Raw genomic sequence first — 13,368 nt, 5'->3', positions numbered from 1 at the left:
GGTCTTTCAATTTAAAACTGCATTCCAAAACACTTAATGACATTTCATAGTTAACTACTAAGAGAGTCTGAGCAAAGCTCTTGGATCAGTTTTTTGACACAGCTGAACGCGGTGGCCAAGGTGGAATGGGGGGGTGTGTGGCAGCTCGCTCATTCCCTCCTTCAGAGAAGCGAGCAGGCTCTTCTTGCCTACGGCTACACATACCACATCCTTCACATTCAAAGGTGCCTACACCTTAGAAATTTTTGCTTCCAAAATGATAACAGAAATCACACCACCTCCTGCTGAGTGGAATAATCCCACACCCTGGCAGATTTTACGTTTATAAATAATCGACTCAATCAGCTTGATCTGGGGCCTATTCAGCACAATGCCAAGATTCTGCTTCCTCCAAGTAACATTTAAAGAAAACATCGAAGACTTCTATTTTTTTCAGAAGGCTCAAAGCTACCTTAAAAAGTTATCTTGTTTGTGCTCTTTCATATCTATTTTAGACGCCTTAATAAGGGTTTTAATATTTGAACTTCTCTTCAGAATACTTTTATCGTAATGGTAATCCTCTTTTTGTCTAAATCAAACCACTATGTCTCTTTAGTCTTTTAAAAACAACTGTCCAAAGTGATACGTGTTCTGAGCAGTGATAAAACTAAAAAATAATTTTATTCAACTAAAACAAAAATATTTGATTTATAGCAGTTTCTCAACTTTGGCACTACTGACATTTTCAGCCTGGATAATCCTGTGTTGCGGGGGTATCCTGTGCATTGGAAGATCTTTTACAGCATTCCTGACCTCTACCCACTAGATGCCAGCAGCACGGCCAACCGCTGGGGAGGAGCGCGGGGTGCAAAACAGCCTCCACCTGAGAACCACGAAACATTACTGGTGGCAACTGAAGCCCTTGAAGCCAACTACCTAGAAATCCTAATGCAGGAAGTTCTGGATAGCCACAAAGCACTGACAAAATGCAAGTGCTGATGATGACGAGCTCATCAGAGTTTCCATCTGTAAAGGCTAAATTGGCAATCTTAAGAAAACACTGCACTGAAACAGAAAGAGCACAGGGTTGGAGGCCGGGTGCTGCTACTTATCGGCTGGGTCCCCTTCACCTCTCTCCGAACCTGACATTACTCAAAAGCAAAATGGGTACACTAATACCCACCTCCCAGAGTGGCTGGGATCCTTATTGATACTATGAGACAATTCTAATGTTATCTAGTGATCTAACAGCAAAGATTAATTTGGGGCTTGAAGCAGGTATTATTCAAAAGTAGGGATCAACAACCTCACCCCAAAACCACGGATTTCCCACTTGACTGGATGTGGCAGATCTAATACCTCCCCTTGAAATGCAAAAGCTTCCGATCTAGTCTCTGCCTTCTTGGGACCCACTCCCCGAAATGGGGGGAGGACTGTCCCATCAGTCCTCTCTTCTCAAGGGCAGCAAAGAGAGCCAGCTGCTGCCTGGGACCTGCTGTGCTGGCCTGCGGTGGCCAGAGCTCACAACCGTGGCTACCTGGGGCCTGGCTGGCCATCTGACGTCTCAGCGCTGCAGCGGCAGCCGCCTGAGGGGCCGAGAGGCTGTGCGAAGGACCGGGGGCGCCATGTTTCACGGTTTTTGTTGCAAGCATTGTGCTATCGGCCCCTTGAGGAATAATTTTGCTAGCAGATGTCGACACTGAAGGAAAAAGAAACACTAAGTAAGAGAGTGGGTCGGAGAGGAATACACAAAAGTAAAAGTGGCAAGTCCTCCACTGTGAGGTTACAGGGAAAACACTAAGGTTAAAAATGCTTAAGCACGCACACAGAAAAGTACCAATAAACTCACAGGCTGGCACCTCTATCTTTCAAAGACGCCACATGCGATGTGCCTGCCCACGTCTATTAACTAAATCTTTAACATGAGCACTTCCTCTGATACTGACCGAGACAGAACTTTCATGCCAACATAGGTCAACTCCCTGCTCTCTCTTCTCATAAAATCTCTCCATTCGAGCGCCTCCCAATGGGTGTTTGTCCTCTGTTAGAAGTCCCTTCAATGTGAAGTCCTGACACTGAACTGGAGGTGTGACAGCCCAATACCGGTCACTTCTGAGAGCCAATACTGACACCCAGTGTGGCAGCCAGCAAGTTCCGGGGCAGCATATGGCTACAAGTAACGAGCTGAAGTGAGCTAGAATTTGAAAGGCATGAATGTTGGATGAAAGGATGTTGCTTTAGAGCGAGGCAAACAGCCTCCTCCTCTTACTCCTGAAAACATCATTTGTGTGTGTGCTGTTGTTTTTTGTTTGTTTTCATGTATGTATGTAATCTCTCCACCCAATGAGGGGCTTGAACTCACGACCCTGAGATCAAGATTCGCACGCCCCTCCAAATGAGCCAGACCGGCACCCCACACCTGTTTTGAAACACCAGCTGGACTCAGCAGGAAAGCTGTGCCAGTGTGAGGCCTGCAGGCCCCCTTCTTCCTGCCTCTTTCAGATTTTCTGAATTCAGCTTCTAATTTCTGGACTATTAGCAGAGCGGGGCTGGACTTAGTGGTGGGACAGTATAAAAGCCAGGTACGGCTCCTCCAGCAGACGCAAACCTAACAGGGAGCTTGCTGTGCACTTACTGGACGTCCCCAGCACGCCAGGCGAACCATGAATCAGGTGAGATTTAGCGAAAGGCATTGCTTGCGGCAAGACACCAGGATGGATGGAAGGGGTGCGCGCCACAGGCGCGTGCCGCGGGACCTGCACCACCGTGTCGTCTTTACAGGACGCCCGTGCATCTTCGCTCTCCAAAGACTGGGACACGGACGACGTGGAGCTGGCTTCGTCCAAGTCTTCATAGTATCTCTGAGACAGGAAGGCTGACCGGGACAGGCTGGCTACCAAGCCCGAAACAAAACACAAGTTAGACGATTCAGGCAAGTCTGCAAGCTGTGTCATTTCATTTTCACTGTCGGTAGAGAAATACCCAGTTGAGAAACACTTTAATTATGACTTATTTTAAGTGGAAGAAGCTGTCGTGGAAGGTGAACATACACGGTTTGGGGGCCCTGCTCAAAGGAAGCTTTGTGAAACCGAGCGGTGTAGGACAGGAACATTTTGACTGTCACACAAAACGTGAAGTGAGACGCGGGAGCCACGCTGTGCTAAAGGCAGGAGACCTCGAGCCACCCCCACAAGTTGTCACAGGCAGAATACCAACAAACCGGGAAAGTACCAGACAAGCTTGCACGGAAGAGCCTCTTGCCAACAACAAACTTCTAAGAACAGGTCACGCGAACTGGGGAAGACTGAATGCCCTCAGTCCCGGCGCCTCCAACATCCCCAACCCTCAAATGATTCTTTTGAATCAACTTGGTTTAAAAAAAAAAAAAAAAAAAAAAATCCCTGAAACTAATCCTGACTTTCCCTCTTTTTTCCCCCTTCTATAAATGATGAAGTAAGGCCTCATGCTATTTTGGAATACATATGACTGCCGTATAGTGGAAAAAACATAAACCAAACCAAAGACCTAGCCCTTTCTCAAATTACTTAAAAGCACTGCTACTATTTACTGACTTGGTTGCCTTACAGGCACATCGCTCTGCAAGATTTTATTCGTCACAATCAACAAATGCAACTGAAAACCCACGCTACTTGCTGGGGCTGCTGCACCGTTCAGTTTGGTGACCATTAGCCATATGTGACTATTTAAGTTAAAAATAATTGAAAGTAACTAAATGAAAATTTCAAGTCTTCAAGCTTCGCCAGCCACATTTCAACTGCTCAACAGCTACATGGGGCTACCATACTGCAGTGTACAAATACAGAACAGCTCTCTCATCACTGAAAGTTCTACTGGACAGCAGTGGGCCAGAGTATTTTCATGCAAGTAAATATGCAGCAGGGTCACCTGGAAATTCCATCCATAACCACCAGCACCACTAGTAAAACTGCAGTGCATATTTTCTGAGAACTTATTTGGTGCCAGATGTTGTACAAAGGATCTACATAAATTATCCTATTTAGTCCTCACAATTATCCTATAAATTAAAAATTGCTATTATCGGACTTTATAATTAATACTTAAAAAGATTAAGTATTTGCATAAGGTCCTGAAGCTGCTAAGTGGTGGACCAGAATTCAAATCCAGGTGCATCTGACTTGGAAAGACCATGTTCTTAACAATATTACCGAACCCTGTGCTGGGCAGAACTGTGACCCCGTGACCCTTGCCCCTGGTGCCACACCATGGTCATGTTTCCTCAGATGGCAAAAGGATGTTGCAGACATAATTAAGGTTACTAATCAGCTGGTCTTAAAACTGGAAGGTTATCCAGGATTATCCAGGTGGGCTCAAGGTAAAATCTCATGAGCCCTTAAAGGCAGAGAGGGGAAGCCAAAGAGGAAGTCAGAGAGCTGACGCCCGAGAGGTCCTCACCGTGCTCTCGCTGGCGTGCAGATGAAGAGGCCAGGAGCACACACCAAAGAAACACTGACCTCAGTCTGACAGCTGCAAGAAACTGAATTCTGCCAACAAGGGGAATGAGATTAGAGGTGGCCTCTTCCCCAGAGCCTCCAGATAAGAACTGGGCCCAGCCAACATCTTGACCTCAGCCTGGGAGCCCTGAGCAGAGGACACAGTGCAGCCACTGGGCGCCTGGACTTCTGTCCCACACGACTCTGACAGCAGAAATAGGTGGTGCTTCAAGCCACTACATCCGGGATAACCTGTAACAGCACGCACAGAAAGTAAGCACAAACCCCACATTTTCGTAGGGCCACACTGCTCTAAAACAGTTCTCTAAAATCTTAGTTCCTCAGAGGTAATAGCAGCAAAAGACGATTCACACTCATCGCCTTCAAGAACTGGATAGAGACTGACATAACTATGTAACTCCCAAGGTCTGATATAACCCAGGAGGTCTCGTGTTTCCTTCCTTCATCTTTGTGATGCCATTCACTGACCTTGGATGGAGGGAGATCCACTGAGAGATGTAATGGCTATGCTCACTCACACAGGCCAGGAGCCTGGCCCGCCCACTTTCCCAATGGCGCTGTCTTCACAGCTGATATGCCCACTCCTGTTGGGATCAAGGATGCAGCTACCTTCCTGGCATTAGAAAAGGGGCTCCACTGAAACCTAAAGAATCTTAATCTGCTTAAACTCTAACTCAGATTAGAAAAGGCAGAAAGCCATGTTAACAGAAAAAAAGAAGGAAAGAAATCATCATCTCAGTAGACACAGCAAACCTCACATCTCATGGGGAACTAATAGAAACCGTTCCCTTTGAGCTCAAGACAAGGATGCCCACTCACCACTTTAATGGGCTCTGCACTGGCAGTCCTAGCTAGTGAAATAAGGTAAGAAAAATAAAGGACCAAAAAAGAAGAAACAAAAGTATTAGTACCTATAGAGAATGTAACTGTTCTCATAGAAAGTTCAAGAAATAGCTACAGACATTATTTGAATAAATGAATTTAGCAACAGCTACAGACATTATTTGAATAAATGAGTTTAGCCAGGTTGCTGGATACAAAGTGAACATACAAAAATCCAATATATTTCTATTATCACAACTAACATAAAATAAAAAAAATAAAATGAAATTTAGCAAAGAAAATCCACCATTACAGGAACATCAAAAATGCTAAACTCGGGTACCTGGGTGGCTCAGTTGGTTAAGCGACTGCCTTCAGCTCAGGTCATGATCCCGGAGTCCCGGGATCGAGTCCCCACATTGGGCTCCTGGCTCAGTGGGGAGTCTGTTTCTCCTTCTGACCCTCTTCCCTCTCATGCTTTCTCTCTCTCTCTCTCTCTCTCTCAAATAAATAAATAAAATCTTTAAAAAAAAAATGCTAAACTCATAGCAATAAATCTAACAAAAGATGTGTATGTTCTTCACGAAGAAAACACTGAGAGAAATTAAAAACGCAAATAAAAATATACCATGTTTAGGAGCTAAAAGATCAACATTGTACAAATGCCAATTCTCTCAAGTCCATCTAGAGATTTAATACAATCCCCAACAAAATCTCAACTTTTCTTCGAGGGCTGAGGGAGACAGAATTTAGCAAGACAATTCCAGTATTCATATGGAAAAAGAAAGCACCAGGAAGAGCCAAAACATTCTAGATCACGAGTCAGCAAACTAAAACCATGGGCCAGCTATCTGTTTTTATAAATAAAGTTTTACTGAAACACTGACATGGCCATTCATTTGTATACCGTCTGTAGCTGCTCTCCCATTACAAGGGCAGAGTTGAATTAGGCACAACAGAAACCATGAGGCCAGCAAGCCTAAAGTATTTACTACCCAGCCCTTAAAGAAAAATGTTGCCAACTGCTGTCCTAGACTGCAGAACTTTCTGTGATGATAAAATTACTACTATCCTGTTATAGTAGCCTCTAGTCACATGTGCCTACTGAGCACTTGAAATGTGGCTACAGAGATTGTATAACTGAATTTTTAGCTTGATGTAGCTTTTATTAACTTAAATAGGCTACTGTATTAAGACAACACAGCTTTAGAATCTAGAAAAAGAACAGTACTGAGGTTTACTTTAGTACAAGTTAATTAAGGCAGTGTGGTAGCAGTGGTTTCTAATCAGTGTATGACACCAAGAGACCTACATATAAGGATAACTGATTTACAACAAAGGTGGCCACTAAGCAGGGAGCAAAAGGGTCTTTTCAATAAACCCTACTGGGACAATCAGATATCTAAATACAAAACATGTGAGCCATATTTATATCTTACACGCAAATCAATTCTGGACAGTATAAACAAAACATGGTACACCCATACAATGGACCACTACTCAGCAATTAAAAGGCACAAACTACTTATATATGTTGTGCATCATGCGTGAACCTCAAAAACATACTAAGTGAAAGAAACCAAACAAAAAAACTATATATGATTCCATTTATATGCAATTTCAAAAAAAGGCAGATCCCTACAGAAAGAAAATAGATCAGTGGTTGCTGGGGGCAGAGGAAGGAATGACTATAAACAAGCATGAAGAAACTTCCTGAGTGGTAGGCGTGTTCTAAAACTGGAACGTGGTAATGGTTATACAATTCTGCAAGTTTAATAAAAATCATCAGACTCTAAACTTATAAAAGATGAATTTGATAATATGTAAGTTATACCTCGATGCAGCTGTTTAAAAGAGAATCAATTCCAGGTAGATGGTAGATCTAAATTTGAAAAGCAAGCCATTAATATTTCCAGACAATAATAAAAGTGCACGCATACTCTTGTTATGCAGCACTAGAGAAGGATTTCTTAAAGAGAACACAGAAAAGTACCAACTGCAAAAAACAAGGAATGGTAAGTCTATTTTAAAATGAAGCACTTCTGTTTGCAAAAGACATCATTAAGAGGGACAAAAAGCAACAAAGTGAGTACCTACAACCCATATAACCAACAAAGGGCCAGTATCCAGAACGAATACAAACTTTCACAAATCAGTAAGACAGATTACCCAATAGATAAGTGAGCAAAAGATGCAATCATACACTTCACAAAAGTCAACTATTAACCAAATACGTAGTAACACATACAAGGGTTACATCAGAGTTGTTAAAAGGAAAAAGACTGACAATATTAAGCTTGGCAAAAATGGAGAAAACTGAAATAGCCATACCTTGATGGTAAAAGTAAAATAAGCTGGTACAACCACTCTGGAAAACTGTACAGAAGACTCTACTGAAGCTGGGCATGTGGACAGACCACGAGCTAACAATTCCATTCCTCGCCACGTGACCAAGTGTAAGGAGTACACACGTGCCCGAAGATGTTCAGAACAACGTTCTATTCTGTTACAGCCAGAAACTGGAAACAGTAAATGTCCACTAGGAGGAGGATGGATAAGCAAATGCAGCACACTCATATAGCCGAACACTATACAGGCAGCAACAAAACAAGTAACAGCTACCTGTGCTGGCAGGGATGACTCCGACAAACCTGATGCGCCGCGAGAGAAATCCATCCAGAGAATAAACGCATGGATGTACACAGCATGCAAAACCCCAAAAAACAGGCAACACCAAATGACAGTGTCTGAGAAGACATTGTTCAGATAATAAAACTGACAAGAAAAGCACAGTTAAGGAGACTATAAAGAGAATGACGACTTAATGCAACGTCCAATCCTGGACTGGATCCTTGATTTTCATAAGAGTTGCTATGAAGGTCATAGGAGGGACAGTTGGCAAACTGTGAGTACGGATTGCATATCATATAACAGTGTTCTATCAATGTTAAATATCCTAAATCTGATCACTGCATTATTGTGGAAGAGAACATCTTGTTCTTAAAGAACACACGCTGGAATACTTAGAAGTAGTAAGTCCTATCTGTAACTTATTTCAAATAGTTCATCAAAAATAATAATATAAAGACCTGTACTCTGAAAACTATAAAAAAAACCGATGAAAGAAATTCAAGACGACACAAAGAAATGGAAAGACGGGGGCGCCTGGGTGGCTCAGTCAGTTAAGCATCTGACTCTTGATTTCGGCTCAGGCCATGATCTCAGGGTCCTGGGATCCAGCCCCCTGTAGGGCTTTGTGCTCAGCAGGGAGCTTGCTTGAGATTCTCTCTCTCCCTCTCCCTTTGCCCGTTGCCCCCCTCGCGCACACACACTCTCTCTCTCTGAAATAAATAATAAATCTTTTTAAAAAATGGAAAGACATTCCATGCTCATGAATTGGAAGAACAAATATTGTCAGATGTCTGTATTACCCAAAGCAATCTACACTTAATGCAATCCCTATCAAAACGCCAACAGCCTTTTTCACAGAACTAGAACAAACAATCCTAAACTTTGTATGGAATCACAAAAGATCTCAAATAGCCAAAGCAATCTTGAAAAAGAAAAACAAGACTGGAGGCATCACAACTCCAGATTTCAAGTTATGTTACAAAGATACAGTAATCAAACGCTATGGTACTGGGCACATTAAAATCTGACACACAGATCAATGGAAAAGAATATAAAACCCAGAAATAAACCCACAACTACATGATCAATTAATCTTTAATAAAGGAGGAAAGAATATGCAATGGGAAAAAGACAGTCTCTTCAACAAATGGTGTTGGGAAAAGTGGACAGCCACATACAAAAGAATGAAGATGGACCATTTTCTTACGCCACACACAAAAATAAGCTCAAAATGAATTAAGGACCTATATGTGAGACCTGAAACCCTAAAAATCCTAGAAGAGAGCACAGGCAGCAATTTCTCTGACATCAGCCATAGCAACATCTTTCTAGATATGCCCCCTGAGGTAAGGGAAACAAAAGCAAAAATAAACTATTGGGACTACATCAAAATTAAAAGCTTCTGCACAGCAAAACTAAAAGACAACCTACTGAATGGGAGAAGATATTTGCAAATGACATATCCCATAAAGGATTAAAATCCGAAATACATAAAGAACTTATACAATTCAACACCCAAAAACCAAACAATCTAGTTAAAAATGGACAGAAGACATGAACAGACATTTCTCCAAAGACATACAGATGGTCAACAGACACATGAACAGATGCTCAATATCACTCATCCTAAGGAAAATGCAAATCAAAACTACAATGAGATACCACCTCCCACCTGTCAGAATGACTAAAATAAAAAACACAAGAAACAAGTGTTGGTGAGGAATGTGGAGAAAAAGGAACCCTCATGCACTGTTGGTGGGAATGAAAACTGGTGCAGCCACTGTGGAAGACAGTATGGGGGTTCCTCAAAAAATTAAAAATAGGACTACCCTACAATCCAGGAATTGCACTACTGGGTATTTGCCCAAAGAAAAACACTAACTCAAAGGGATACACCCACCCCTGTGTGTGTTGCAAAATTATTTACAATAGCCAAATTATGGAAGCAGCCCAAGTGTTCATTAATAGATGAACGGATTAAGAAAATGTGGGGTGGGTGTGTGTACAGACATAAAAAAGGATGAAATCTTGTCATTTGCAACAATATGGATGCATCTAGAGAGTATAATGCTAAGCAAAAAAGTGAGTCAGAGAAAAACAAATATATGATTTTCACTCATATGTAGAATTTAAGAAACAAAAATGAACAAAGGGGGGAAAAAAGGGAGAGAGGAGGGCAAACTAAGAAACAGACTCTTTAGAGAGAACAAACTGCTGGTCACCAGAGGGTAGGAGGGTGGAGGATTGGGTGAAACAGGTGACAGGGGTTAAAGAGGACACTTATTATGATGAGCACTGAGTAATGTATAGAATTGTTGATTCACTGTATTGTACACCTGAAATTAATATACACTGTATGTTAACTATACTGGAATTAAGATGAAAAACTTAATAAATATATTAGAAATAATAACAATAATGTGAGCATGTGTGGTAGAGAGGAGAAAAATAAAGCAATTGTGACCAACGTTACTAGGAAATATGGGTGAAGGGTAAGTGGGTGCTCACGATTGTTCTTGCAGCTAGAGTTTTGAAATTTTTCAAAATAGCAAGTAAAAATTACAAATATCAAAAGAAAAAAAAAAAACAAAAGCAAAGGCATACTTTCATGTATGTCCATACAGTGGTACCTCTTGGGAGCTGGAAGACTGGGGTGCACAAGAGGGGTCTAGGAAGTTGGCAATGACAAGGTTCTGTTTGCTAACCTGGGTAGAGGTTACATAGATGGACATTTTTGTTTTGTGTTCTTTTCTGTACATGTGTTAATAGTTCACGACTTTAAAAGTTAAATATGTTTTGGGGTGCCTGGGTGGCTCAGTCGGTTAAGTGGCTGCCTTCAGCTGAGGTTGTGATCTCAGGGTCCTGGGATCGAGCCCCAAGTCGGGTTCCTTGCTTAGCAGGGAGTCTACTTCTCCCTCTCTCTCCGTCCCTCTCCTCTGCTCATGCTCTTTCGCTGGCTCTCTCTCTCAAATAAATAAAATCTTTTTTAAAAAGTTAAATATGCTTATATGCTCTGAATTATTCTTTATAGTACATTTCCTAGACTTAAAGTGCTTGAGTCTAATATGCAGTTTCTGCTTAATGTCTGTATTATCTTCCTATTTGAAAGTCTAATGTGGTCAGAGACTATGTTTCTCTTATTAACCCGTGTCTGGAACAAAGTAGGCAATCATATTTCATTGAATGATCAAATAAATTACATAAATCTCACTTCTAAGGAATTTATTATGAAGATAAAATCAGAGATGTGGTTAAAGATTTGTGAACAAAGATGTTCTGAGCAAAATCTTGGCAATAAGATTAACACTTAACAGGAACTGGATAAGTAAATTACTCCCAATACAAGGAAATAGTGTGTAGTCATTAGAAGGCATACGTTCAATATTCGAAAACAGAAGGCAGAGGAAAGGCTCATGAAAGTTATTTTTCAATTTTAAAAATTTTCCAGGGCGCCTGGGTGGCTCAGTCATTAAGCGTCTGCCTTCGGCTCAGGTCATGACCCCAGGGCCCTGGAATCGAGCCCCACATCAGGCTCCCTGCTCCATGGGAAGCCTGCTTCTCCCTCTCCCACTCCCCTTGCTTGTGTTCCTGCTCTTGCTATCTGTCTCTCTGTCAAATAAATAAAATCTTTTAAAAAAAAAAAATTTCCATTTTTTTTTTTTTTATTGTGGCAAAATACACAAAACATTAAAATTTCCCACCTTAACCATTTTTTAAGTGTACACTTCTCCAGTTTTATGTACATTCACACTGTGGTGCAACGATCTATCTCCAGAATTCTTTTCATCTTGTAAAACTAAAATTCTGTACCTAGTCTACATAATCCCCCCATTCTCTCCCCCTTGGTCCCTGGCAACTGCCATTCTTTTTGTGTCTGTAAACTTCATGACTCTAAGGACCTCATCATATAAGTGGAATCATACAGTGTTTGTCTTTTTGTGACTGGCTCATCTCTCTTAGCACGTCGTCCTCATGGCTCATGCACAGCGTAGCATATCATCAGAATTTCCTTCCTTTTTAAGGTGCATATATACCCCACTGCGCTCATCCATTCAGCCGTTGATGGACACCTGGCTTGCTCCTCCCTTTCAGTTACTGTGCATAGTGCTGCTGAGAACATGACTGTACAGTTACCTGCTTGAGTCCCTGTTTTCAGTTCTTTTGGGTACCTACCCATGAGTGATTTGCTGGATCACATGGTAACTCTCTTTCCCATTTTTTAAGGAACTACCCAACTGTCTTCCACAGTGGCTGCACCATTTTGACCAACTGCACGAGGGTCCCAATTTTCCACATCCTTACCAACGTTTACTTTCTGTTTCATACTAAGAAACTGTTAGGACACAGAACTACAAATGTTATAGTCCCAATCTCATTTTCAAAAAATCAAATTTATGTATGCAAAGAAAAAAAGTTTGGGAGTAAACCAAAATGAACTAACTGATGACATACCTAGATTGAGGGATAAGAGTTATTTTCTGTTCTTCAGACTTTTCTCTATTTTTCCAATTACACACGAAGAAAATATATTCTTTAGACATAAAAAAAGGCTATTAAAAATTCCCTTGTCGGAGCACCTGGGTGGCTCAGTTGGCTAAGTGTCCAACTCTTGGTCTCAGCTCAGGTCTTAAGCTCAGGGTCGTGAGTTCAAGCCCTGCACTGGGTGTGGAGACTACTTACAAAAAAAAAAAAATTCCCTTATCTATGACCACTATTTACCTAACTCAACACTATATGATTATAGAAAAATTAATAAATCATGGTACAGTAAGATTAAATTTCCTTCTGCTATTTTAATTACCAAAAAGCATTTGTTGTTGGTATAAAAAAAAAAGTTTCAACTCAAAACAGAATTTCAAAGACAAAAGCAGATATGGGCACTAAAGCAAAGCAGGATTATGTATGAAGTTGTACATGACAAGTATTTTTTTTTTAAGATTTTATTTATTTGACAGAGAGGGGGAGAGAGACCATAAGCAGGGGGAGCGGCAGGCAGAGGGAGAAGGAGAAGCAGGCTTCCCACTGAGTAGGGAGTCCAATGCGGGGCTAGATCCCAGGACCTCGGGATCATGACCCAAGCCGAAGGCAGACACTTAACCGACTGAACCACCCAGGAGCCCCTGACAAATATTTTTTTAAAAAAGATTTTATGTATTCATTTTAGAGAGAGAGAGCATGCTCAAGCAGGGAGAGGGGTAAGAGGGAGAAAGAATCTGAAGCAGACTCTGCACTGAGTACAGAGCCCAAGGCGGGGCTCGATCCCACAACCACGAGATCGTGACCGGAGCCGAAACCAAGGGTTGGACGTTCAACCGACTGACTGTGCCACCCAGGCTCCCCACATGACAAGTATTTTTTAAAAAGAAAATTGAGATAATAATGTAGATAATTTAATGACAAAATTCTCTTTCATTAGTCACATGGCTTCTTTTCCACAAGTGTG

General features: G+C 41.6%; 1 protein-coding gene across 2 annotated transcripts in view; it reads right to left on the bottom strand.

Annotated features, from left to right (window-relative positions):
- The window catches only part of NUP214 (nucleoporin 214), a 101,160-nt gene that overhangs the window by 53,599 nt on the left and 34,193 nt on the right, over positions 1 to 13,368 (bottom strand). For both annotated transcript variants that reach the window (XM_044920505.1, XM_044920506.1), the window contains exons 22-23: positions 2,615 to 2,872; positions 1,517 to 1,678 (exon numbers count right to left, since the gene is read on the bottom strand). In XM_044920505.1, coding sequence (XP_044776440.1) covers positions 1,517 to 1,678; positions 2,615 to 2,872 — 420 coding nt within the window. The remainder of the gene's footprint in view (positions 1 to 1,516; positions 1,679 to 2,614; positions 2,873 to 13,368) is intronic.

Source organism: Neomonachus schauinslandi, chromosome 13 (assembly GCF_002201575.2).
Source record: "Neomonachus schauinslandi chromosome 13, ASM220157v2, whole genome shotgun sequence".
NCBI classification, from domain to species: domain Eukaryota; kingdom Metazoa; phylum Chordata; class Mammalia; order Carnivora; family Phocidae; genus Neomonachus; species Neomonachus schauinslandi.
The sequence above is the reverse complement of the archived record's forward strand: the minus strand, read 5'-3'. Positions and strand labels throughout refer to the sequence as shown.